Below are 26,341 nucleotides of genomic sequence, written 5' to 3' on the forward strand. Positions count from 1 at the left end.
TAGCAGGCAGATTCTTCTCCAATGAGCCACCAGGGAAGCCCTAGAATATTATTATTATTGCTATCAATTTTACTGCCCGTTTCCATTCAGATGCACTTCAACATTAGCGATGTTGCAGGCAACATGGAGAATACAGCAGTAATTTAAAAAAATTACTCTAGTATTTTGCCATCTGGCAGTTGGTTAAAAAGCAACCTTCTGGTAAGAGAACAACTCGCACTGCGCTAAACCTTCGATCACGCTACTTCCTTTCAGATTCGCGCTGACGTATGCAGACGTCACGACGTAATGCGTCGTGCAAACGTCGGCGAGCGGCGCTGTTCTAGGTTGTCTGGTCCCAGCAGCTAGATGTGGGGTGTTACCTCCTCACGTTTTTTCCGCGGGTGGCCGAAGTGTGTTTGAATCTTGTCCGCCAGCTCTTAGCGAGGGGCAGTTCTGAAGAAAACGGAGCCTGGGGTGATGGCGCCATTGCGTCCCGGAACCTTCTCCTGACGCCTCGGTTGCGCGGGGGAATGTGGACGCTTGCAGGTCAGGGTTGGTGGCGCGGACGCGCGCTCGCGGCCTGGGTCACCGAGGCGGCGCGTAAGGGGCGTCTCTGGCCTCACCTCGCGCCGGCCCGGGGGACTGCAGCCGAGTCCAGGGCTCCGGACCGGTGCTACAGCTCTGCAGACCGCAAGGTGACCGCCTTGAGTCTCTTGTCATTCACGTTTTAAGCCTAGGGAGGGTGTTCCTGGTGAATTTGTGAGGGCTTCTTGGTACTGACTACTTGTGAATGCAGGTTGCACTGTTGTGAGGGAGACAGGGCTCGGAGCGCGGGGGTGCGCTTCGGTTTCGGACTCCAGTGCTCACCAGTGTGATCTTGGACAAGTGTCCTCACTTTCCTCATTGGTAATATCAGGATCTTTGTTTATGCGAGGGATTGTTCTCAGTATGTATTTAGTTTTAAAAGCGTATCGAGGAAGCTGCTAGTTCCATTTTCTTGCGACTTTAGCCACGTGACCTAGGCAAGTTACCTGACCTTTCTCTGTTTCTTCATTTGTTGAATGAGATGCTTATATTAAAAAAAACGTTGAGTGGCTGTGAGACTTGGCGCGAAGTGAGGTATAGAACTTTTAGTTCAATACCGAGAATCTAAGAAGTGCTGGGTATGCCTTAACTTCTCCTTATTATTTCGCCTTTTTTTTTTAAATTTTATATTTAAACTTTACAAAATTGTATTAGTTATGCCAAATATCATAATGAATCCTATTATTTCGTCTTAGCTAGAGCAGACGCATGCTCATTCTGTCCCTGTAGTTGGAGGAGGTGGGGCTTTTTGCTCCTCGGTCACGACGGACTCTGCGGTCCCACGGACTGTAGCCCGCCAGCTTTTCTGTCCACGGAATTTTCCTGGCAAGAATCCTGGAGTAGGGTGCCATTTCCTACTCCATGGGATCTTGTTGAACAAGGCATGGAAACCGCGTTTCTTGTGTCTCTTACACTGGCAGGATTCTTTACCACTCCACCTGGGAAGCTTCAGCGACCCTAAAACTATACTACGTTATAACTGTGAAAAGAAACAGTTTAGGCAGTAAAATAAAGTACTTGAATGAAAGTTATGAGTAACTGGAGAAAGAAAAAGACTGTAATTATTTAGTTTTACTCTTTTCTAAAATGCCTGTAGAATGGATTTATGTTGCAATTGTAAGACTAAAAACGGTGCAGTGGATGGAAAAATCACAGAGCAGACAATTCAGGTTTAGATTTTTGCAGAATATCTTTCAGGTATAGTTGCACTTGTATTGAAGCGCTTACTGGAAAAAAAAAAAAGGAAACAACCTCATGAAAATTTTGTATTTCGTTGTAATTTCACTTTTTTTTTGTTCATTATGAGATATAAATTTGATTGGAAAAATGAAACGTTCTGGGTCCAAAAAATGACGCATTCTATGTGCAACTGAAAATCACAAATTAACATTTTAAAGTATTTTAAAGATTTAAGTGAAAAGTGAGCCTTTTTTTTCCTGATAATACAATATTTTCCCCTTCTCTCTCCAGAGAAGTTGTTGTTAAGTAACAAAGTCATCTAAATTAAACTTTTGAAGGCTCTATTAGGAGCACAAATTTTTAAGTAGACCTGACTCTGTTGATTAAATATGTGATGGGGGCAAAAAATATTTTTTTTCATTCAGCTTCTCTGTAGCTTTTTTTATTTCAAGAAATTTTGTTAAACCAGGTGCTCCAAGGCTGTAGAGGAGTTCTAGGTATCTTGTGTTCTCCATTTGTGAAAATACATTCAGCTCCTCAGTGGCCTTTGAAATGGTAAAAATATTATAAGGGACTTTTATTTAGCCATATGGTCTGAATATGGTCATATAGCCTTTGTCAGTGAAACTAATGTATTTGATGAGCCCTGTTGTTATCCATGGAGAAGGCAATGGCACCCCACTCCAGTACTCTTGCCTGGAAAATCCCATGGAAGGAGGAGCCTGGTAGGCTGCAGTCCATGGGGTCGCTAAGAGTCAGACACCACTGAGCGACTTCACTTTCACTTTTCACTTTCATACATTGGAGAAGGAAATGGCAACCCACTCCAGTGTTCTTGCCTGAAGAATCCCAGGGGTGGGGGAGCCTGGTGAGCTGCCGTCTGTGGGGTCTCACAGAGTCGGACACGGCTGAAGCGACTTAGCAGCAGCAGCAGTTGTTATCCATTGCTTGTAATATGACTTTAACCATACATCTCTTTACTGTCAGAGAAATAATACAAACAGTATGAATGCTTTAAATAAAGTTGTTTTAAGAAGACTAAAAGAGTATTATTTAGTGTACTTGTTTTATATTGTAGACAATTTATACTCATAAATGTAATATTTCCCTCCCCTTTTCTAGGAAAAAATTGATATGTCTTGTTTTCCTGTTGAAAACACTAGAAATTTCAGTATCATTGCACATGTGGATCATGGCAAAAGTACTTTAGCAGACAGGCTCCTGGAACTAACAGGTATTTTCATTTTATAGTCTACACCTAATTAATGGCAATGAGTAGTTGATAGTTACTTTTACTGGCATACTTTTACTATTTTTTTTTTTTAATTTTGGTTTTAAGTTTATATGCAGTATTGTCTGTTTTTAAAAGCTTATAGAAATATCAATACACATTTCTATTTTTAGGGGCAATTGATAAAACAAAAAATAATAAACAAGTTCTTGATAAATTGCAAGTGGAACGAGAAAGAGGAATCACTGTTAAAGCACAGACAGCATCTCTCTTCTATAACTATGAAGGAAAGCAGTACCTTTTAAATCTTATCGATACACCGGTAAGTTTTTTAATATCAATTTTGTCTCTGTTGTTAAAGTCAGCTTTGTATTAATAGTGCAAGCATATCCTTTTTTTCAGTTTTTAAATTGAACATTAAACACTTCACTTTGCCTTTTTTTCCCCTCTGTGTTCTTAGATTAGTGAAATTATTTCACAAGAACAGGCTAAAAAGAAGGTTAATCACTTTTTATTCAGTGAAGTCAGTAGATTTGCCAAAATGCCTCTCTATAAGAAACATTTAAACTTAACATTTAGAGGTTTTAATATTTTTTGTTTCTCAGGGTCATGTTGATTTTAGTTATGAAGTATCCAGGTCACTCTCTGCTTGCCAAGGTGTTTTACTTGTGGTTGATGCAAATGAGGTAGGTACATTTAATTTTATATGATGTGATATGCTATTTCGTTGTTCCAAGATTTTTCTTAAGATGTTTGGAAATAGAATTTTTGTGTTTGAAGAAAGTAAGAATTATTTTATTATTTAACCAAAATTATGTTTTGGTCCTGTTAATTTTAAGCTTTATTACACTAAAATGGCCTGTGAAATTGACTAATTCATCCTTTAAAATTTTTAAGCTGATCAGAGGAATCATTCAAAAGATTTTTGAAGTATGTCATATATACATCTTACCAAAAAACCCCCCCAGTTTTAAGCACTTCTTAATCTGTGGTGTCAGTTTTTAGCAGAACTAGAAAATCTATCTTTGATGTCATTTTGGGTGTTTTTAAGGTAATAATTTGAGAAGTGCTACATTTAAAGAAACATGTCAATAATATTACCAAGTTCTCTGTTGTGAACATAACCATGAAAACATACTGAGATGAAAGTATAAGAGCCATGATATACTATTTATAGTAAGCTTTTGACATACTTCAATTTTCATGGACTTTTCATTCAAAACCCAAAGATTTTTTTGTTGTGTTAAATCCTCCCTAATCCTGTCAAGGACAGTCAGTCTCTACCTTAACATCCATATACTTGGCTTTATAAAATATGTCTCATAGTTCTTTAGGAGGCTTCGAGGTCCTTAAGGATCCATGTATTACTGCTTTGTTCCCAAAGCTTAACACAGTACCCTCTAAAAAATGTTTCTAGAACTGAAAGGAATTTTCACAGGGAATGATCCAGATGCATGGACTTATAGATACCATAGTTTGCCTTGTACCTTTGCTTTTGATGAAGATGTGTGGAATGGTCTTGAATTTCAGCTTTTGTGATGGATAATAGAATGATTATCTTAGTGTCTTGTGTCTTCTTCTTGTCTGCTTTTCTTCATAGGGTATTCAAGCCCAAACGGTAGCGAACTTCTTTCTTGCCTTTGAAGCACAGCTATCAATAATTCCAGTTATAAACAAGGTAATTTGTTAGCGCAACAGTGCCATTTATTTTTTTACTTTCTAAGGGTAAATTTACTGTTTGAGTATCACTTGTACTATTTTTTATATGAGAATCTTCAGGTATTTGTTAAATGGAATTGACTATTGAACATCATGGAGATTAAGGACGCAAAACCCCTGCGCAGTCAAAAATCTGCATGTAACTTTTGACTTCACACACAGTTAACTATTAATATCGTCATATTGACTACAATCTTACCAATAACTTAAACAGTTTGTTAACACATACTTTGTATATTATATGTATTGTATATAGTGTTCTTACAATAAGATAGAGAAAATGCTAATCAAATCATAAAGAGGAGAAAATACATTTACAGTACTCTGTTTATCAATACCCTGAGTTTACATCATCTTTTATAAGGTGAATCATCTCTCAGTACTTACATCAGTATTGTCTTATGTGATGACAAAACACCATAGATGTTATATGTATTACTGACACTAAACGTCAACAATTAAAAGATAGACTGAAAAGGAACTTCATATTTATTTACAGGTAAATGATTGATGCATTGATAACAATGAAGCATAAATATTGCTTTATGCTATGACATTATGTGATTGCTTCATGGTAACCTAGTCTATACACTAAGGAAAGATTCATTAAAGTTTTTATAGTGTACAATATTATAGTCATATTTATAACAGTATTGGAAACATTGTTACAGTAAAAAATGTTTATTTCTAATTATAGGCTGATATGCAGTTTCTCTAATTATGAGAGTCATACCGTATGGTAATGTAATTCTTTGAAAGCAAATTATAAAACAGAAAGCCAATACATTATTAATTTTATGTTAAATATTACTTATGCCTTTGTTAGGGATAAGTTATCCACCTCAATACTAGTCTTGCACCTGGTATTCTACAAGTGTAGTTTCACATATTTATTGAAAAAAATCTGCATATAAGTGGGCCCATGCAGTTGAAACTCCTTGTTGTTCCAGGTCAGTTGTATACTGGGATTTCTTTGAATTGCATACGATAAAATTTCAACTCAAACTCCTCTACCCTGGCATGTAATTGAGAAGATCAGATCAGATCAGTCGCTCAGTCATGTCCGACTCTTTGCGACCCCATGACAGCACGCCAGGCCTCCCTGTCCATCACCAACTCCCGGAGTTCACTCAGACTCACATCCATCGAGTCAGTGATGCCATCCAGCCATCTCATCCTCTGGCGTCCCCTTCTCCTCCTGCCCCCAATCCCTCCCAGCATCAGGGTCTTTTCCAATTAAACAACTCTTCGAATGAGGTGGCCAAAGTACTGGAGTTTCAGCTTTAGCATCATTCCTTCCAAAGAAATCCCAGGGCTGATCTTCAGAATGGACTGGTTGGATCTCCTTGCAGTCCAAGGGAGTCTCAAGAGTCTTCTCCAACACCACAGTTCAAAAGCATCAATTCTTTGGCACTCAGCCTTCTTCACAGTCCAACTCTCACATCCATACATGACCACAGGAAAAACCATAGCCTTGACTAGACGAACCTTTGTTGGCAAAGTAATGTCTCTGCTTTTGAATATGCTATCTAGGTTGGTCATAACTTTCCTTCCAAGGAGTAAGCGTGTTTTAATTTCATGGCTGCAGTCACCATCTGTAGTGATTTTGGAGCCCAGAAAAATAAAGTCTGACACTGTTTCCACTGTTTCCCCATCTATTTCCCATGAAGTGGTGGGACCGGATGCCATGGTCTTTGTTTTCTGAATGTTGAGCTTTAAGCCAACTTTTTCACTCTCCACTTTCACTTTCATCAAGAGGCTTTTTAGTTCCTCTTCACTTTCTGCCAGAAGGGTGGTGTCATCTGCATATCTGAGGTTATTGATATTTCTCCCGGCAATCTTGATTCCAGTTTGTGTTTCTTCCGGTCCAGCGTTTCTCATGATGTACTCTGCATAGAAGTTAAATAAACAGGGTGACGATATACAGCCTTGACGAACTCCTTTTCCTATTTGGAACCAGTCTGTTGTTCCATGTCCAGTTCTAACTTGCTTCCTGACCTGCATACAAATTTCTCAAGAGGCAGATCAGGTGGTCTGGTATTCCCATCTCTTTCAGAATTTTCAATAGTTTATTGTGATCCACACAGTCAAAGGCTTTGGCATAGTCAATAAAGCAGAAATAGATGTTTTTCTGGAACTCTCTTGCTTTTTCGATGATCCAGCGGATGTTGGCAATTGGATCTCTGGTTCCTCTGCCTTTTTTAAAACCAGCTTGAACATCAGGAAGTTCACAGTTCACATATTGCTGAAGCCTGGCTTGGAGAATTTTGAGCATTACTTTACTAGCGTGTGAGATGAGTGCAAATGTGCAGTAGTTTGAGCATTCTTTGTCATTGCCTTTCTTTGGGATTGGAATGAAAACTGACCTTTTCCAGTCCTGTGGCCACTGCTGAGTTTTCCAAATTTGCTGGCATACTGAGCGCAGCACTTTCACAGCATTATCTTTCAGGATTTGGAATAGCTCAACTGGAATTCCATCACCTCCACTAGCTTTGTTCGTAGTGATGCTTTCTAAGGCCCACTTGACTTCACATTCCAGGATGTCTGGCTCTAGGTCAGTGATCACACCATCGTGATTATCTGAGTCGTGAAGATCTTTTTTGTAGAGTTCTTCTGTGTATTCTTGCCATCTCTTCTTAATATCTTCTGCTTCTGTTAGGTCCATACCATTTCTGTCCTTTATCGAGCTCATCTTTGCATGAAATGTTCCTTTGGTATCTCTGATTTTCTTGAAGAGATCCCTAGTCTTTCCCATTCTGTTGTTTTCCTCTATTTCTTTGCATTGATCTCTGAAGAAGGCTTTCTTATCTCTCCTTGCTATTCTTTGGAACTCTGCATTCAGATGTTTATATCTTTCCTTTTCTCCTTTGCTTTTTGCTTCTCTTCTTTTCACAGCTATTTGTAAGGCTTCCCTAGACAGCCATTTTGCTTTTTTGTATTTCTTTTCCATGGGGATGGTCTTGATCCCTGTCTCCTGTACAGTGTCACGAATCTCATTCCGTAGTTCATCAGGCACTCTATCTATCAGATCTAGGCCCTTAAATCTATTTCTCACTTCTACTGTATAATCATAAGGGATTTGATTTAGGTCATATCTGAATGGTCTAGTGGTTTTCCCTACTTTCTTCAATTTCAGTCTGAATTTGGCAATAAGGAGTTCATGGTCTGAGCCACAGTCAGCTCCTGGTCTTGTTTTTGCTGACTGTATAGAGCTTCTCCATCTTTGGCTGCAAAGAATATAATCAATCTGATTTTGGTGTTGACCATCTGGTGATGTCCATGTATATAGTCTTATCTTGTGTTGTTGGAAGATGGTGTTTGTTATGAGCAGTGCATTTTCTTGGCAAAACTCTATTAGTCTTTGCCCTGCTTCATTCCGTATTCTAAGGCCAAATTTGCCTGTTACTCCAGGTGTTTCTTGACTTCCTTCTTTTGCATTCCAGTCCCCTATAATGAAAAGGACATCTTTTTTGGGTGTTAGTTCTAAAAGGTCTTGTAGGTCTTCATAGAACCATTCAACTTCAGCTTCTTCAGTGTTACTGGTTGGGGCATAGACTTGGATTACTGTGATATTGAATGGTTTGCCTTAGAAACGAACAGAGATCATTCTGTCGTTTTTGAGATTGCATCCAAGTACTGTATTTCAGACTCTTTTGTTGACCATGATGGCCACTCCATTTCTTCTTAGGGATTCCTGCCCATGGTGGTAGATATAATGGTCATCGGAGTTAAATTCACCCATTCCAGTCCATTTCAGTTCGCTCTTTCCTAGAATGTCGACATTCACTCTTGCCATCTCTTGTTTGACCACTTCCAATTTGCCTTGGTTCATGGACCTGACATTCCAGGTTCCTATGCAATAATTGAGAAGATAGTCTCCCTGAATTACATGGAGCAATGGGGCGCTGTTTCTGTAGGAAAGGGCAGGATAGGCCAAATAGTCTGTTATACTAAACTGTAGAGGAAAAGAAAAGGACATTATGAAGTAGGATGAAACAGTGTAACACAGGCCGCTTAACAGTTAAGTGCTAAACTGAGAACAGTGTTGATAAAGCTTAACTTTTATATTTTAAAATTAATAAATCAAGAATCTTAATTAAAAATTTGCATTGCATTCAGTTTTATTTTTTGATATTGAAGATAGGTTTAAAGGAAGCAAAGAAAGACAGTTTGTTGTTATAAGTTATATATAACACATAAAATCAGTGTACATGATGTTGTTATTGAGCTCTTCGGCTCTGAGTAGCTAATGACCTCAGTTTCTTGCTTGCTTTGCTGTCTGCCTTCTAATTTCAGTGGCCATGAGTGTTAAAATTTTATTACCTTTTTGTCATTATTTTTCTTTTAATACTTTTGAAAATAAAATTGTTAAGGGGTCAGTTAGTTCAAAAGCAAGTATGCGTCTATCTCCAAATATTAATATGTAATACATTTTAATTTCATTATATTAAGACGTGATTTTTTTCTTTTAAGATAGATCTGAAGAATGCTGATCCTGAAAGGGTTGAAAAACAAATTGAAAAGGTGTTTGATATTCCAGGTGACGAATGTATTAAGGTAAATTTTTTTTTTTAGAAGACTTGATTTTACTTTCCAAAATCTCAGGTAATTGGCTTAAGTAAAATTTCATAGTATTTGATAGCACATCATTATTATATTGTGAAATTATAATATTACAGCTTTACAAAGTTCTTTTTACTGATATTTCATTTGATCTTTGCCAAAAATCCTTACTACATGGTTAGGACAGATAGAAATTTCTCATGATACAGTTGAAAGGACGAAAACTGAAAGATTTTGTCACTTTAAGATTATAGATCTAGTTAGCTAATGTGCCAGGACTAAAATGTAGGTCTTTGGCAACTGTTTGTTATAATATGCCCTTTTGCCTCTATGGAAATGTTCTCCTTGAAGAGTAGGGTCAGACTAATTTCAAGGCATTGTAGATATCATTCTTAGAACTATATTTAATGTAAATCAAAGTTGATAATATTTTAAATTAAGATTTTTAAATTTACCTTTTAAATGATCAGATCAGTCGCTCAGTTGTGTCCAACTCTTTGCGACCCCATGAATCGCAGCACTCCTGGCCTCCCTGTCCATCACCAACTCCCGGAGTTCACTCAGACTCACATCCATCGAGTCAGTGATGCCATCCAGCTATCTCATCCTCTGTTGTCCCCTTCTTCTCTTGCCCCCAATCCCTCCCAGCATCAGAGTCTTTTCCAATGAGTCAACTCTTTGCATCAGGTGGCCAAAGTACTGGAGTTTCACCTTTAGCATCATTCCTTCCAAAGAAATCCCAGGGCTGATCTCCTTCAGAATGGACTGGTTGGATCTCCTTGCAGTCCAAGGGACTCTCAAGAGTCTTCTCCAACACCACAGTTCAAAAGCATCAAGTCTTCGGCACTCACCCTTCTTCACAGTCCAACTCTCACATCCATACATGACCACAGGAAAAACCATAGCCTTGACTAGACGGACCTTTGTTGGCAAAGTAATGTCTCTGCTTTTGAATATGCTATCTAGGTTGGTCATAACTTTCCTTCCAAGGAGTAAGCGTCTTTTAATTTCATGGCTGCAGTCACCATCTGTAGTGATTTTTGGAGCCCAGAAAAATAAAGTTTGACACTGTTTCTACTGTTTCCCCATCTATTTCCCATGAAGCGATGGGACCAGATGCCATATTCTTCATTTTCTGAATGTTGAGCTTTAAGCCAACTTTTTCACTCTCTACTTTCACTTTCATCAAGAGGCTTTTTAGTTCCTCTTCACTTTCTGCCATAAGGGTGGTATCATCTGCATATCTGAGGTTATTGATATTTCTCCCGGCAATCTTAATTCCAGCTTGTGTTTCTTCCAGTCCAGCATTTCTCATGATGTACTCTGCATATAAGTTAAATAAACAGGGTGACAATATAAAGCCTTGACGAACTCCTTTTCCTATTTGAGGCCAGTCTGTTGTTCCATGTCCAGTTCTAACTGTTGCTTCCTGATGATAGTTTAGTGTTAAACCTTTTAAATGATAGTTGAGTGTTAAATCAGTTCAGCTCAGACTCTCAGTCGTGTCCAACTCCTTGCAACCCCATGGACTGCAGCACACCAGCCTTCCCTGTCCATCACCAACTCCCAGAGCTTGCTCCAACTCACGTCCATTGAGTCAGTGATGCCATCCAGCCATCTTATCCTCTGTCGTCCCCTTGTCCTCCTGCCTTCAATCTTTCCCAGCATAAGGGTCTTTTCCAGTGAGTCAGTTCTTCATATCATGTGGCCAAAGTATTGGAGTTTCAGCTTCAGCGTCAGTCCTTCCAATGAATATTCAGTACTGCTTTCCTTTAGGATTGACTGGTATGATTTCCTTGCAGTTCAAGGGACTCCTAAGAATCTTCTCTAACACTATAGTTCAAAATATCAATCTTTGGCGCTCAGCTTTCTTTATAGTTCAACTCTCACATACATACTTGACTATTGGAAAAACCATAACTTTGACTAGACAGCCCTTTGTTGGCAAAGTAACGTCTCTGCTTTTTAATATGCTGTCTAGGTTGGTCATAGCTTTTTTTCCAAGGAGCAAGCGTCTTTTAATTTCATGGCTGCAGTCACTATCTGCAGTGATTGTTAAATAGCCCTAGCTAAACTGTGCTATTCTACATGCTTGTGTAGTAAGTATATCAGAGTAATAATGTCTAGCTTTTATTTTCAAGCTTGTTTAATTTTTAAAAAAGCAAGTTTCAGCTGATAAAGTGGATTTTTTGCTTATTTTTTAAACTTTAACACATTGGTTGGTTATATACAACTTGGAAAAAGCAATAGTTTTTTTTCCTTGGATACATACATAGAATTTAATGTTTTTTATTATGAAGAGGGACCTCATTGTAAGGCAGTCCTGAAATTATGGTATCATGATTGGAATTATGTTAAAATATATTTAGCTGAAAATTCATTCATACACTTAATTTGGTGTGTGCCAGCTAGGGATGCAGCAGTGAACAGTACAGGCAAGACATCTGTCTCGTTGTTTTTATATTCTACTTGGGGAGGCACTCATTAAATAAAAAAAGAAGGAAGTATAGTATTTAGTGAGTGAGACCAATGTTTTCAAGGGACATTCAACAGAGTGTATTGTTCCAGGTAGCATTACCATACCTAACAATGAAAAAAAGTCTTTTTCTTAGAGAAGAGCTATGATGCAGAGTAACTTAGGGAATTTTTCTCTGATGAACTGAGACTTGAAGAAAAAAAGAATGGGGAGAAATAATTTCTGAAAGAGCAAAGAGCAAGTGTAAAGGCTTGGAATGTTTGGGAAGGTTTGACATGTTTAAGGAACAGAAAGAAGGCAAGTTAGATGAGATGGCTTTGTAGGGAAAGGCAGGGGTCAAGTTATTCTGGGATTCTTGCTGTGCTAAAGAGTTTGAAAACGTTAAGATAATGAAAGGATTATAAAGCAAGAGAGGAAAACTGATCATTCAGAGAATGGATTAGAAAAGGGTAAGAAACTATACAGGGAAACCAGTTTGCAGTAGTAGTCCAGGGGCAAAATACTGGTGGCTAAGTATGTGATTCCGATATTTTAATAAGTGGCCAAATTTGATGTGTGTTTTGTGGATATGGTAGATTTTGCTGGTGTGTTATGTGTTCAGGTCAGTTGTTCACTTCTGTCTGATTCTATGGGACCCCATGGACTGCTGCACACCAGGCCTCCACATTCTTCACCAACCCCTGGAGTTTACCCAAACTCATTTTCATTGAGTTGGTGATGCCATCCAACCATCTCATCCTCTGTCGTCCCCTTTTCCTCCTGCCTTCAATCCTTCCCAGCATCAGGGTCTTTTCCCAACAAGTCAATTCTTTGCATCAGGTGGCCACAGTATTAGAGTTTCAGCTTCAACATCAGTCCTTCCAATGAACACTCAGGACTGATCTCCTTTAGGATGGACTGGTTGGATCTCCTTACAGTCCAAGGGACTCTCAAGAGTCTTCTCCAACACCACAGTTCAAAAGCATCAATTCTTTGGGGCTCAGCTTTCTTTCTAGTTCAACTCTCACACCCATACATGACTATTGGAAAAACCATAGCCTTGACTAGACGGACCTTTGTTGGCAAAGTAATGTCTCTGCTTTTTAATACGCTGTCTAGGTTGGTCATAACTTTCCTTCCAAAGAGCAAGTGTCTTTTAATTTCATGGCTGCAGTAACCATCTGCAGTGATTTTGGAGCCCAAAAAAATAAAGTCTGCCACTGTTTCCAGTGTTTCCCCAGCTATTACCATTAAGTGATGGGACCAGATACCATGATCTTAGTTTTCTGAATGTTGAGCTTTAAGCCAACTTTTTCACTCTCCTCTCTCACTTTCATCAAGAGGCTCTTTAGTTCTTCTTCACTTTCTGCCATAAAGGTGGTGTCATTTGCATATCTGAGGTATTGATATTTCTCCTGGCAATCTTGATTCCAGCTTGTGCTTCCTCCAGCCCAGCGTTTCTCATGATGTACTCTGCATATAAGTTAAATTAGCAGGGTGACAATATATAGCCTTGACATACTCCTTTTCCTATTTGGAACCAGTCTGTTGTTCCATGTCCAGTTCTAACTGTTGCTTCCTGACCTGCATACAGATTTCTCAAGAGGCAGGCCAGGTGGTCTGGTATTCCCATCTATTTCAGAATTTCCCACTTTTTATTGTGATCCACAGAGTCAAAGGCTTTGGCATTGTCAATAAAGCAAAAGCAGATATTTTTCTGGAACTCTCTTGCTTTTTTGATGATCCAGCGGATGTTGACAATTTGATTTTGGTTCCTCTGCGTTTTCTAAATCCAGCTTCATGATTCACGTACTGTGGAAGACTGGCTTGGAAAATTTTGAGCATTACTTTATTAGCGTGTGAGATGAGTGCAGTTGTGTGGTAGTATGAACATTCTTTGGCATTGCCTTTCTTTTGGATTGGAATGAAAACTGACCTTTTCCAGTCCTGTGGCCACTACTGAGTTTTCCAAATTTGCTGGCATATTGAGTGCAGCATTTTCACAGTATCATCTTTTAGGATTTGAAATGGCTCAACTGGAATTCCATCACCTCCACTAGCTTTGTTTGTAGTGATGCTTCCTAAGGCCCACTTGACTTCACATTCCAGGATGTCTGGCTCTAGGTGAGTGATCGCACCATCATGATTATCTGGGTCGTGAAGATCTTTTTTGTACAGTTCTGTGTGTTCTTGCCACCTCTTTTTAATCTTCTGCTTTTGTTAGATCCATACCATTCTGTCCTTTATTGAGCCTATCTTTGTATGAAACGTTCCCTTGATATCTCTCGTTTTCTTGAAGAGATCTCCAGTCTTTCCCATTCTATTGTTTTCCTCTATTTTCTTGCACTGATCATTGAGGAAGGTGTTCTTATATGTGTAAGGATGTGAAATAAAGAATCATGATGAGTTTGGGTTTGAGCAACTGGTTGAATACTGGTAATCTGTTAATGCAGAGAGGACTTGGGGAGGAACAGATAGTGGGAAAATTAAAAGCTCTCTTTTGCACATAGTGTGTTTGAAATGTCTAATAGACATCCAATCAGGATATTACATAAATCTACACAATTCTGGCATTTGTGGAGAGGGCTGAGTCAGAGATATTTAAGTCATAGTGTGTATGTGGCATTGATGCCATGGGAATGGATGCCATTTCGAAACTAGGGAGAAAATGTAAGTAGAAAAAAGATCCTAGAAACCATTCTACATTATTCTCAATTTGTAGAGTGTTATGAATAAGAATTTGAGAAGGATTAGAGAGGATTCAGAAGATGAGGGTGTGAGGATTGAGTTTTCAGAGAGGTGGGAAAACAAATTGTAGCAGGAGAGAAGGCAAAGAGGTTGTGGATATAGTGCAGATGGATTTGTATATTTGAATAAAGGAGTTTTTTATGTCTTCTATTTCCTTGAATGAAGTAAGAGGCAACGTTATCAAATGAGAGTGAATTGGCCACAGGGAAAGTGTGTAGATTGAAAAGGAAGGTGGTGTGAATTATCTTAATTAGTGTTAATGTGAATTTAGTAAAGGATGTGTCCTTGGACAGCCAGCAAATCTTAACTGCATATTGAGATCTGTGTCATGAACTTACAGAAACCAACCAAACCAGTTACTTGACTGTTCTCCACTAATGTTGAGCTGCTCTGATTATAAGCATAGAAAAGGCACATAGTCGGATGCAGTTGCAGTTAAGGTTTTATTAATACGAAGGGCTTATGATAGAGAATAGAAAGTAGTTGGATGGAATGAGTACAAATAGTGGGCCCTTGGAGTCTCAGCTGGGAAAAGAGGCAGGGGGCTAAATAGATAATGAAAAAAAAGTCCATTCAATAAATTAGAAAATGTGATCTTAAAGGATTGTTGTAAAGAGTGTACTAGAGTCTAAAGCATCATTCTTATTAGGAAGTAGTTTTTTGCCTCTCAGGAAACATTTGGCAATGTCTGAAGACCTTTTTTGTTGTCACACTGGGGAATAGGTGCTACTGGCATCTTGTGAGCGGATGAGAATCCATGGATGCTGTTATGCATCTTGCAGTGAGCGCATAGAACAGCCCCCCAAACAAAGAGTTATCCAGGTCAAAGTGTCCTTAGTGCTGAGTTGAGAAACTCTGATCTAGAGGGACTTTGAAGGGCAAGAGGAAGAATTCAGGGAACTGAGTTTGAATAAAGATTTCAAAGATAGTTCAATTACTGGTAATGGCAAAGGTGAGTCAGATGAGCATGTTTTGAGTGTTTTGGCTGCCTTTTCAGTGTAAGAACAATAGTGGTACTATACCTTACAGTTAGCCTTAGCTGTATGCCATCCACATATATTGTTTATTCACACAGCAGCCTTGAGGTTTATGTAAAATATGAATAATCACTTTATTTGTCGATGAAGAACTTGAAGCTTGAAGAAAACATGTATTGGCTAAAGTCATGTATTACTCATAGAGTCATAATTATAACCCAGATATTTTGAACTCTTAGTCCAGTGCTCTTTCAGTACCACAATCAGAATGCTTTTGTAGAGAAATCAGAGAATCATCTAACCGTAATCTAGAGAATCACCTAACTAATGGAAGGGCAGTTGTCAATAGATAATACGGTGTATGCTTCCTTTTACCAAGCTTTTCAAGCAAATTGATGACTTTTAGAGTTGTTTCTTTTTTCTAATCATACACTCAGTCACGGGATAGAAAAGTAAAGTCTTAAGTGTTTGTTTCATATACATATTTTCAGATTTCTGCTAAACTTGGAACGAATGTGGAAAGTGTTCTTGATGCAGTCATCAAAAGGATACCCTCGTAAGTATTCTGCTGCTCTTTGTATACTATTTATCTTTAATAGTAAAAGTCCATCAGTTTGATCTGTTATTTTAATTTACTTGTTATGACAAATATACTCTTTGTGGTCAGTGAGAATACATATTTAATTTATATCTAGTAACACATAGAAGGCAAATACAGATAGAAAAAAAAGATAATAGGGATCTCTTAATTATTGTAACAGACTTGAATACATTGGTAATTATTATTTTTGTTTTAATCCTGAATAAATATATTTCATCCATTTCATAAATAGTTTAAAAATGGTTATTTAAAATGTATTTAGGGTTTTCCTGGTGGCTCAGAAGGTAAAGAATCTGCCTGCAGTGCAGGAGACCTGGCTTCCATGCCTGGGTCAGGAAGATCCCCAGGAGAAGGAAATGGCTACCCACTCCAGTATTCTTGCCTGGAGAATTCAATGGACAGAGGAGCCTGACGGGCTATAGTCCATGGGGTTGCAGAGTTGGACATAAATGAGCAACTAACACTAACAAAATGTATTTAAAACTCAAGGGTGAATTAAAAGGAATATAAATATAGGCATTATACCTTACAGAAAGGTCCTTTTATTTGTGCTGTCAGTTAATCTTTCTCAAGTATTAGAGTAAATTAAGCATAATATTTGAATTAGGCATTTTGTTAAGATTTTATTATTTAATTTTAAATTATTAGTATTTGTTCTTTACTTATTTTTAATAGTCCTAAAGCGCATTGCAGAAATCCCCTGAGAGCCCTAGTATTTGACTCCACCTTTGACCAGTATAGGGGTGTGATTGCCAATGTAGCATTATTTGATGGAGTGGTTTCGAAAGGAGATAAAATTGTATCTGCACACACTCAAAAGACATATGAAGTTAATGAAGTAGGAGTTCTGAATCCTAATGAGCAGCCAACTCATAAACTGTAAGTAATATGCATTAGTAATTAAAAGACACTCGGTATGTGTTTCTGTTGCTGATTTTCTTAATTTGGTGTGCTCAGGATATTCCTAATTTGGTAACTTAGGAAAAAAAACAAAAAACAAAACTTGATTGTTTAATGCAACTATGTAGTGAATGCTCTTTCAGAATCTCATGGGTGAGGGACAGTAGGAATTTGATGTGTTTTTAATTTTTTGGCCATAACTGATTTTATTTTCTAGTTGCGACTAGGTCCAACATTGATGTATTTGATTTGACAGTGAAAGAGAGAGTTCTTTCATGCATATCCATACTTGATATCAATCTTTGATATTTAAATTTTTTGTAGTTAGATTTTCAGCATAGAATAGTGAAGAAAATTCGGTAATTATTTTGTTTAGTGTGGAATTCATGGTAAAACTTTGATTAGAATTATGACATGAGGTTAGCATAGTAGTGTACATTATTATAAAACTGAGTTCTGAGTTCACTTATAAAGTATTTATTGAGTGCCTATTCCATCAGTACTCTAGATACTAATAACATTGATTACCTTGGGCACATAGTTTTCTAAGGTCTTTATTTCCTCATTTGTCAAATTTAAGATTGAACCAGGTCTCATTTGATAGCTTAATGTTGTATGTCTAAAACTACCACTATTTTGTCATTTTTTATGTAATTGAAAGTCATAAGGTTTATTGTAATTTTACTCAACTATTTCTAAAGTTTGTATTCTTATTTACTTAAGTATAGTTGACATCACAGTATCACATTAATTACAGGTATACAGCATTGTGATTCAGTATTTTTATAGATTATACATCATCAAAAGTTATTACAGATAATAGCTAGAATTCCCTGTGCTATACAAAGTCTGTCTATATTCTGTCATATATATTGATCATTATTGCATCTTCAGTACGAATTTTGTATTTCATCCTAAATGGAAATTATCATATAGGAAATTTGCTTAAAAAAAAAAAAAAACTCTGAAATCTTTGGATTTGCTGTTTTCCTGCAAGAGGTACATCAAATAGGTATCAGATTTGTAGAGTTCACATTTTTATTTGCTAGGTTAAAAACATTGTTTTTGCTTTTTCTTCCTTTTTTAAAGGACATTTGTAATGTAATTCACTACTAAATATCACAAGGAGTGTTTTATGTTTCTGTATCTATCAGTTTCACTATTGTTTTATATGCAGAGATGGGCAGTCATGAAGACGGTCCCTAGGCTTGTGTTGCAGAGGTCCTTGGTCATGGATTGTAAGACTTGGAATGTTCTTTTGCTGACAGTTCTTAGAGCTGAGAATTAGAGAATTAACTAGAATGCAGCACCTAGTTTCAGCTTGGTGAGGTTTTGTTTGGAAAGTACAATCATTTCTTGGAGAAGTAGGGCTAATTGTGAGTATGCACATGAAACATTAAAATAGTAAATATTTCCATGTAATAATTTTATTCAGATATGCAGGACAGGTGGGCTATCTGATTGCTGGGATGAAAGATGTCACTGAAGCACAAATAGGAGATACATTATATTTACATAAACAACCAGTGGAACCCTTGCCTGGGTTTAAATCAGCGAAGCCAATGGTATTTGCAGGTGAGGAGCTCACATATTCAAAGGATAAGGGCCAATTTATTCTAAGCTGAAATAATAATTATTAGGAATACTCACTTTAAATAACAATCAATTCCTGTTTAAATAACAGCTACTCTGTTTTTAAAAAAATTTTTGTGGGTATGATATTTATATACCAGTTAATTATATATGGATGATACAACTTTATATGGGAGATCATTTCCTCCTAAATTTAAGAACTTCTTAAAAATATAGCCTCTTGAAACAAGCCCTCTGATAAATTAGAGGAGCACAGTAATATGCATTTCTTTCTTGTTTCACTAGGGAGTAGGTCATTATATTTGAAATACTCTTCTACATAGGGTGTTTTCATTACTAATTATCAGTGGACATTTACTGAGTGCCTTCCCCTTAGCTGGCCTTTCTTTAACAGTGTACTATTGTACTAGTGTCGACATAGCAGAGAAGAGTGTCACCTCATGTATATATAACTCCAGAACCTGTTACTTTGTGTGATATTACAGACATTTGAAAAAGGAAGACCTGATTGAAGGTTATTGGATTACTCTGTGCTGGGTATCCAGTCATTGTTTTTTCCCTTTTGTATCTCATTGGGAATTACAAATATTAATTTGTAATTAATATTAATGCCCCTGTTAAGACAAAGTCAGTCAGTCATTTAGAGTTTGAAGGACTTAAGTGGTGAGGACTTGGGTTTGATGTGAAAGAGAAACTGATGAATCAATTTTTGTTTTTATTTCTTCCTGTTATTTATCTGCTAATGGGATTTTTCTTTGTGGTTGTGGGATATCTTGCACTTTTGTTTCTTAAAATAAAGATGATGTATTTTCTTGATAGGTGTAATTCCCATTGTTCTTTTTTGTTTTCCCTATACTTTTTGCAAAGGCAAAAACATCACTTTGAATATGAATCTAGTGGTAAATTCATAGTTTATGAAACTTGCAAAATACTTTGAAGCCAATTTAATTTAATAGTCATAGTTTTCTTAGCAAACCAATATTTTGGTCAGTGAAATACAGAAAGTAATTTAAAAGCTAGCTGATTAATTTTGAGCTTTGCAGCAATGCATATTAGGTTTTCTGGGCAGAGTGTCACATATAATAATTAGAAATCATTGTGTCCCCAGGAATGTACCCTGTAGACCAATCTGAATATAATAACCTGAAGAGTGCTATAGAAAAACTGACACTAAATGATTCCAGTGTGGTGGTTCATCGGGATAGTAGCCTTGCTCTAGGTGCTGGCTGGAGGTAAGATTCAATTATGTTGTAGGATTCCATTTTTATTGAAAAATAAAGTTTAAATGGCTTACTGGTCTTGACCATTTCTGAAGATCAGTTCATATTAGTGTAAAATGAACTAAAACATGTCTGTTTGTCATTGTGGATGCTTATTGTATGGATCAGTTTTATAGCTACTTTAAATAGAATCCCAATGGAAGATTTTATCTTATTTAATGAATTTATGCTAGGTTTTAATTATGATGTGAATTGATTAAATGACTTTTGATTCCACCCCTCCCCCACAAAATAGTAATATCAAATCAAAGAAAATAGAGCCCATGGGACATAAACATTTTGGAGTCTGGCTTTTTCTCCCTCAGGTTAGGATTTCTTGGACTTTTGCACATGGAAGTTTTCAACCAGCGACTAGAACAAGAATATAATGCTTCTGTTATTTTGACAACCCCTACTGTTCCATATAAGGCTGTTCTTTCATCAGCAAAATTGATAAAGGTACTGTTGTGAACTAGCATACATAAGAAAACTAAATAAATGAATGTGTGTGTATGTATATGTAGAATATGAGAAACATTTTAGTATACCAGTAGCTGACTAGCTGTTAAAACTAAATATTTCTTGATTGGTAGTAATAAAAGTTGAATTATCTTATGATGGACAAGTTTCTTCAGAACTAATTATGCATATTTTTCTTAACCTGATGAAATCTCCACATTATCAATACTAGTCTGTTACTAAGAGTAAAAAGTAGAATTAGTTCTGAAAATACTGTTCTAATTTCAGCACAAAAAATAAGAGTGTGATTTTGGGCATAAGTAATTCATCTTATGATTAGTAAGGCATTCTTTCCTATATGGTTGTGGGAAATTTTAGATTTCAGGTTAACAGTAGAAACAATATTGTATTCAATCTAAGTTACAATATATTTGTTTTAAAGAGATATTAACTTTGGCATCTGTAAATATTTTCCAACAAAATTGTTAGGAAACTAATTACAGTGACATACATGGGACAGATTGAAATGTATTCTTACATCATATTCTAAGTGGTGTATAAAATGATTTTAGTAAATATCAATAATCAGAATATATTAATAATTGTTATTAAATGTTATTTTGGAGAGTTTTTCTCTTTTTAATCTAAAGTGTGTTAAGATAATATTCTAACCTTTAGGAATTCTTTTGTTTTTTATTAATTCCAACACATTCAATAACAAAAATTCTAACCTATGTTGGTAGAAAATTTAGAAACATGGTAACTACTAAGATTTCTTTTTAACTATTGGTGACTTTACTTATTTTTTAGGAATACAGAGAAAAGGAGATTACAATCATCAATCCTGCACAATTCCCTGATAAGTCAAAAGTAACAGAATATTTGGAGCCAGTTGTTTTGGGCACCATTATCACACCAGATGAATATACTGGGAAAATAATGATGCTTTGCCAGGTATAAATGTAATACAGTTTGATATAAAAGTACACTTCAGTTTTCTCAAACAGTGGTACCCAGCTTAGGTTTTGAATGGTTTCTGTCTCTATGGAGCCTGTCAAATTGAACAATAAAGATCTTTATATATTTATCTGTTTAGATATACATACATATAATTACTGTATTTTGACTTTTAAATAAGAAAACAGAGCCAGAATTTTTGATCATCTTGAATTTATATTTTAGCTTAAAGCAAAGAAATTTGATGCTTTTTTTTCATCTTGAGTAGCTAAAAATATAGTTTCCTTTCACCTTTTTTGACTATTTGAAATTGGGTATTATTTGAAAGACAATTACAATACTTTAGAGACCTTTGATTGAAAGGTATTCCTCATTTTGCTTTAGTTCTTGACACATTATAATAAACGATTTAATCCACAAATTTGATATAATCATAGTCAGCAGAAAGTACATATTTAAAATATTCTGACACATATTGGAAAGAACTCTCAAGTGATGACTAGTGGACTTGAATTTTTATTGTCTTGTACCAAAAAAGATGTAACTTTAGTTGCTTAATTTCTCTGGATCTAAATTTCTTTTATTTGTAAAATAAGAAATCAGAACTTGACTCCACCTGTAGCTAACTTGGTTTATTCATAAGTGAAATATTGTATAATTAAAAAAGAGACTTACTTGATTAAAAACAAAAGATTAAAGTTTTGGTAGGAAGTATATTATAATTGAAATACAAAATGATTCTCCCTGTATTATAAATATTTGTCAGCTGTTTTTATTGGGCCATTAAAGAAAGATTCCTTCATTTTGCCCACTCTTAAAAGTTGATAATTGACATCTGTCTATATTTATTAAATAAATCATTATGTGAATTATTCAAGCCATTTTTTCCTTCCCTTTTCAGGCTCGAAGAGCAGTTCAGAAGAATATGATGTATATTGATCAAAATAGAGTAATGCTTAAATATCTCTTCCCTTTGAATGAAATTGTGGTGGATTTTTATGATTCTTTGAAATCTCTGTCTTCAGGATATGCTAGGTAAAAATTTAATGGGAAACTCAAATATCTGGACAGTTTTTTTTAAAGTATTGTCCAGCAGGTGTTTACTGATATTCCACTTACTTAATCTTGGTGATCTAGTGACAGAAATTTTAGTGCCCTCTTCATAAGAAGAGATGTACTCTTGTAAGTTGATTAAAAATTGCATGTTATTTGAAAAAGCTACTGTGACCTAAGTGGCACTTTTAAAATGTATTTGAATGTTAAGTAATCCTAGGAGTATCTGTGTACATTTGGAAAATAGAAGTACTTGTTTAGAGAAATGCTAGGTGTGTCCCTATATTTGTGAACACTTCAATAACTTGGTCTTCCTAGGACTAAGTAGTCTGCATCATGAAACCCATTATCTTATCCCATAAAAGTACATGGAGGAATAGCCTGTTAAAGGAAGAGTATAGCATTGTGGGGTGTTTTTTGTTAGGGCAAATAACTGGATGCCCTTACTGTCCTAAAATCTTACATTCAGTTCAGTTCAGTTCAGTTCAGTCGCTCAGTCGTGTCCAACTCTTGGTGACCCCATGAATCACAGCACGCCAGGCCTCCCTGTCCATCACCAACTCCCGGAGTTCACTCAGACTCACGTCCATCGAGTCAGTGATGCCATCCAGCCATCTCATCCTCTGTCGTCCCCGTCTCCTCCTGCCCCCAGTCCCTCCCAGCATCAGAGTCTTTTCCAATGAGTCAACTCTTCGTATGAGGTAGCCAAAGTATTGGAGTTTCAGCTTTAGCATCATTCCTTCCAAAGAAATCCCAGGGCTGATCTCCTTCAGAATGGACTGGTTGGATCTCCTTGCAGTCCAAGGGACTCTCAAGAGTCTTCTCCAACACCACAGTTCAAAAGCATCAATTCTTTGGTGCTCAGCTTTCTTCAGTCCAACTCTTTGGATTTTCTTCACAGTCCAACTCTCACATCCATACATGACCACTGGAAAAACCATAGCCCTGACTAGACGGATCTTTGTTGGCAAAGTAATGTCTCTGCTTTTCAATCTTACATTACTGGATAGCATATACTAGGATATAAAGGAAATATATAATGGGGAAGTTGACAGAAAAGTGAATGTTCACATCTGGTAAAACACATGCATACATGAATGTGCGCATGCATACTTAAAATTATAATTCAAAGAAAAATCCCAGCATTTTGAAGAATATGCTGCAGTGACCTGGACGTTTACTTTGTGAAATGAGCTTTTCAATGAAGCGAGTCAGCATAACTCAGGATACAAAGTTATTTTTTCTAATTGGTCACCCAATTTTTTTTTTATGTCTTCTTTCAGACAAGACCTTGAGCAAATAAGTAGCGATGTAATTTAAAATGAATCTAGGCAGCATATTGTTAAAGTTACTATAATTAAAAGGATAATTACTAAGTGTTTATAACAGTTAACAACAGTCTTTGAATTCTAGCTTGCATTTGGGCACCGCTTTCTGAGTTAAGTGGTCTTAAAATCTTTTAGCTGGGAAACAACTTTCACATTGAGAGAACATGGCTTATTTTGAACTATTTAAAAATAATTCCAGCTTCCAAAATTAAGTAGTCCTTATGTTCAGGAATACATGAGTATATTTTTTCATATTCTAAAAAAATTCAAATTATAAAATTTGGGAGCATAGAAAATTTTAAAGCTGTAAACACAGTGAAAATCTCAGGATTATGTCTATGTCTTATCTCTTTATATTTTGCATAGTACTTAACATGGTACCTTTATGTAGTATATGATTAATGTTTATTGAAAAAAGAAAGGATTTGGGGAACACTTTAGGCAGTAGTCAGGTTTTAGAGACTATTAGTGTCACCTTGCGACCTTCCTGCTGAAAACCTTTCGAAGCTAAACATTTGCATTGTTTGTTTTAGAATTACGGCAGTAGGAATACACATGTTCTCATACATAACTGCAAAGACACGAGAGCATAATTGAAATTTTCTTTCTCATCAGACATTAGTTTTGTAAAACCTGTTTTGATTATTACTGTAAGCTTTGACCATATTGTTAGAAATAGTTGACACTTATTAAATGCTTATTGTGCTTAGGTAGGCTCTGTTAACACTTTTAATGTTCTAACTCATCATTTTAATGTATTAACTCATCATCAAAAATGCTCTGTGAAGGTTTATACTAAAGAGCCATATATGAAATTCAGAAGTCTCATTTATTAATGGCTACTTAGCACTGCCCTAGCATTTATTTAACTTGTAATAGAAAACTTAACAGAAACCCAACTCATGAGTCTGAGACTGTATATATATTCACTAGAATATACATTGTCTACAGCCAGCCTGCTTCTAGGAAGGAACATTGGGAAGGTGACATTTCTTTCAATGATGTACTTTCCTAGCCTGGTTTAGCAGTTTTTTTTTCCCCTTTCCTCAGTGGAGCATATTGATTTTTGTACCTGATTTCATAAATGTAAAAAGATAAGGAAGTTTGTTCTTTACTGTGATCAGGTCGGCCCATTTATCTGAAATTTATATGTAATTCGTTTGAAAGTTAAATTTTTGGGGAGTGATACCAGAGGAGGTAGAAAAAACATATTTTGAAAAAAAAAAAGTAATCTCTTGGGAAATATAGTGCTTATCTGTAACTTGGATATTTTTCTTTGTTAGTTTTGATTACGAAGATGCAGGCTACCAGACTGCAGAACTTGTAAAAATGGATATTCTACTGAATGGAAATATTGTAGAAGAGCTAGTAACTGTTGTACACAAGTAAGTTGAATAGTAACTAATTACAAAATGTGAAAGTTGCTATTTCTTTTTACTTTTTTATTTATTATTGGTTGCTCATTTTTATTTGACAGCTACATTTTGAAAATTAAAAGGTGTAATTAATTTCCATGTACTAGTTTTTCCTCCTTTTTCCATGCTTCTCTTACCAAACTGTTGACAAGAGAATAGAATTAAAATAGCCAAAAAGGATAGTGTCATGGAAAGAAATGTTGCCTTTACCATATAAAACAAAGTAAATGTTTTCTAAACTATGGTAGACTTAGAATTGAGAAATTAAAGTTTTTTTTTTTAATTTCCATTTCAAGAAATAGTGGTTGGGTAAAATAAATTATGGAACACCCATATAATAACCTATTATTTTAAGCCATTAAAAGTATAATTGTAGAGCAATATTTAATGGTGTAAAAATGTCTATTAAGTAAAAAGGTAGAATATATCACAAACACTGATCCAAACTGTGAAAAATATAAATATGTATTCAGAAAAATAACTATAGGTATGGATATATGTTTAAAAAATATTCAAGAATGTTTAACAGTGGTATTCTGTGGGTGAGGGAAGGGCATTAAGAATGGTTTTTATTCTCTGTGTTTTTCCAGATTTTCTGTAAGAGATCATGTTATTTTTGCTGTCAGAGGTCACATATGATTCAGAGATTAAGTGGTGTTTATTAAAGAATCCACCTGCCAATGCAGGAGATGTAGGTTCAATCCCTGGGTCGGGAAGATCCCCTGGAGAAGGAAATGGGAACCCACTCCAGTATTCTTGCCTGGGAAGTTCCATGGACAGAGGAGCCTGGTGGGCTACAGTTCATGGGATCACAGAGTTGGACACAATTAAGCTATTAAAAAACAACAACATGATAAACAAGTTCTATTTGTACCTCCTTAGTAACCTTTACATTGACTATGCATATTAACTATAAAACTACTTTTATTTAGAATATATGAATAGCTGCATTTTTTTCTGTCTCAGAGACAAAGCATACTCTATTGGCAAAGCCATATGTGAACGTCTCAAGGATTCTCTTCCTAGGCAGCTGTTTGAGATAGCAATTCAAGCTGCCCTTGGAAGTAAAATCATTGCAAGAGAAACGTGAGTTGAAATTCATTTTTGTTCCTTGGTTGGTTTTAGCAATGATATACATAAAAAATGAAAGAATATTAAAAAATTTAACATTGCCCTAAACTTTATTCCTACTTATAGAAATGTTAATCTCTTAATTCCACTAATTTAAGTGATGACTGCTACTTTGAATTACTTATATGACACTTTTGGGTGATAATTATTTACAGTTATTACTCTAATGTATATGGTTTAAGGAATTTTATTTCCACTCATTCAGT

At 36.0% G+C, this 26,341-nt stretch overlaps 1 protein-coding gene across 3 annotated transcripts in view; it reads left to right on the plus strand.

Moving 5' to 3' along the window:
* Window positions 1–265: 265 nt before the first annotated feature.
* The window catches only part of GUF1 (GTP binding elongation factor GUF1), a 31,130-nt gene continuing 5,054 nt past the window's right edge, over window positions 266–26,341 (plus strand). For 2 of the 3 annotated variants that reach the window (XM_055588447.1, XM_055588448.1), the window contains exons 1-15: window positions 266–677; window positions 2,869–2,980; window positions 3,151–3,299; window positions 3,583–3,663; window positions 4,578–4,655; window positions 9,170–9,253; window positions 15,931–15,995; window positions 16,716–16,919; window positions 18,376–18,515; window positions 19,642–19,765; window positions 20,119–20,251; window positions 21,062–21,205; window positions 22,110–22,243; window positions 24,873–24,974; window positions 25,971–26,090. In XM_055588447.1, the coding sequence (XP_055444422.1) occupies window positions 513–677; window positions 2,869–2,980; window positions 3,151–3,299; window positions 3,583–3,663; window positions 4,578–4,655; window positions 9,170–9,253; window positions 15,931–15,995; window positions 16,716–16,919; window positions 18,376–18,515; window positions 19,642–19,765; window positions 20,119–20,251; window positions 21,062–21,205; window positions 22,110–22,243; window positions 24,873–24,974; window positions 25,971–26,090 (1,835 nt within the window). In that variant the 5' untranslated portion in view covers window positions 266–512. The remainder of the gene's footprint in view (window positions 678–2,868; window positions 2,981–3,150; window positions 3,300–3,582; window positions 3,664–4,577; window positions 4,656–9,169; window positions 9,254–15,930; window positions 15,996–16,715; window positions 16,920–18,375; window positions 18,516–19,641; window positions 19,766–20,118; window positions 20,252–21,061; window positions 21,206–22,109; window positions 22,244–24,872; window positions 24,975–25,970; window positions 26,091–26,341) is intronic. The other variant, XM_055588449.1, reaches the window with a different exon arrangement.

This window comes from Bubalus kerabau, chromosome 7 (assembly GCF_029407905.1).
Source record: "Bubalus kerabau isolate K-KA32 ecotype Philippines breed swamp buffalo chromosome 7, PCC_UOA_SB_1v2, whole genome shotgun sequence".
Taxonomy (NCBI): domain Eukaryota; kingdom Metazoa; phylum Chordata; class Mammalia; order Artiodactyla; family Bovidae; genus Bubalus; species Bubalus kerabau.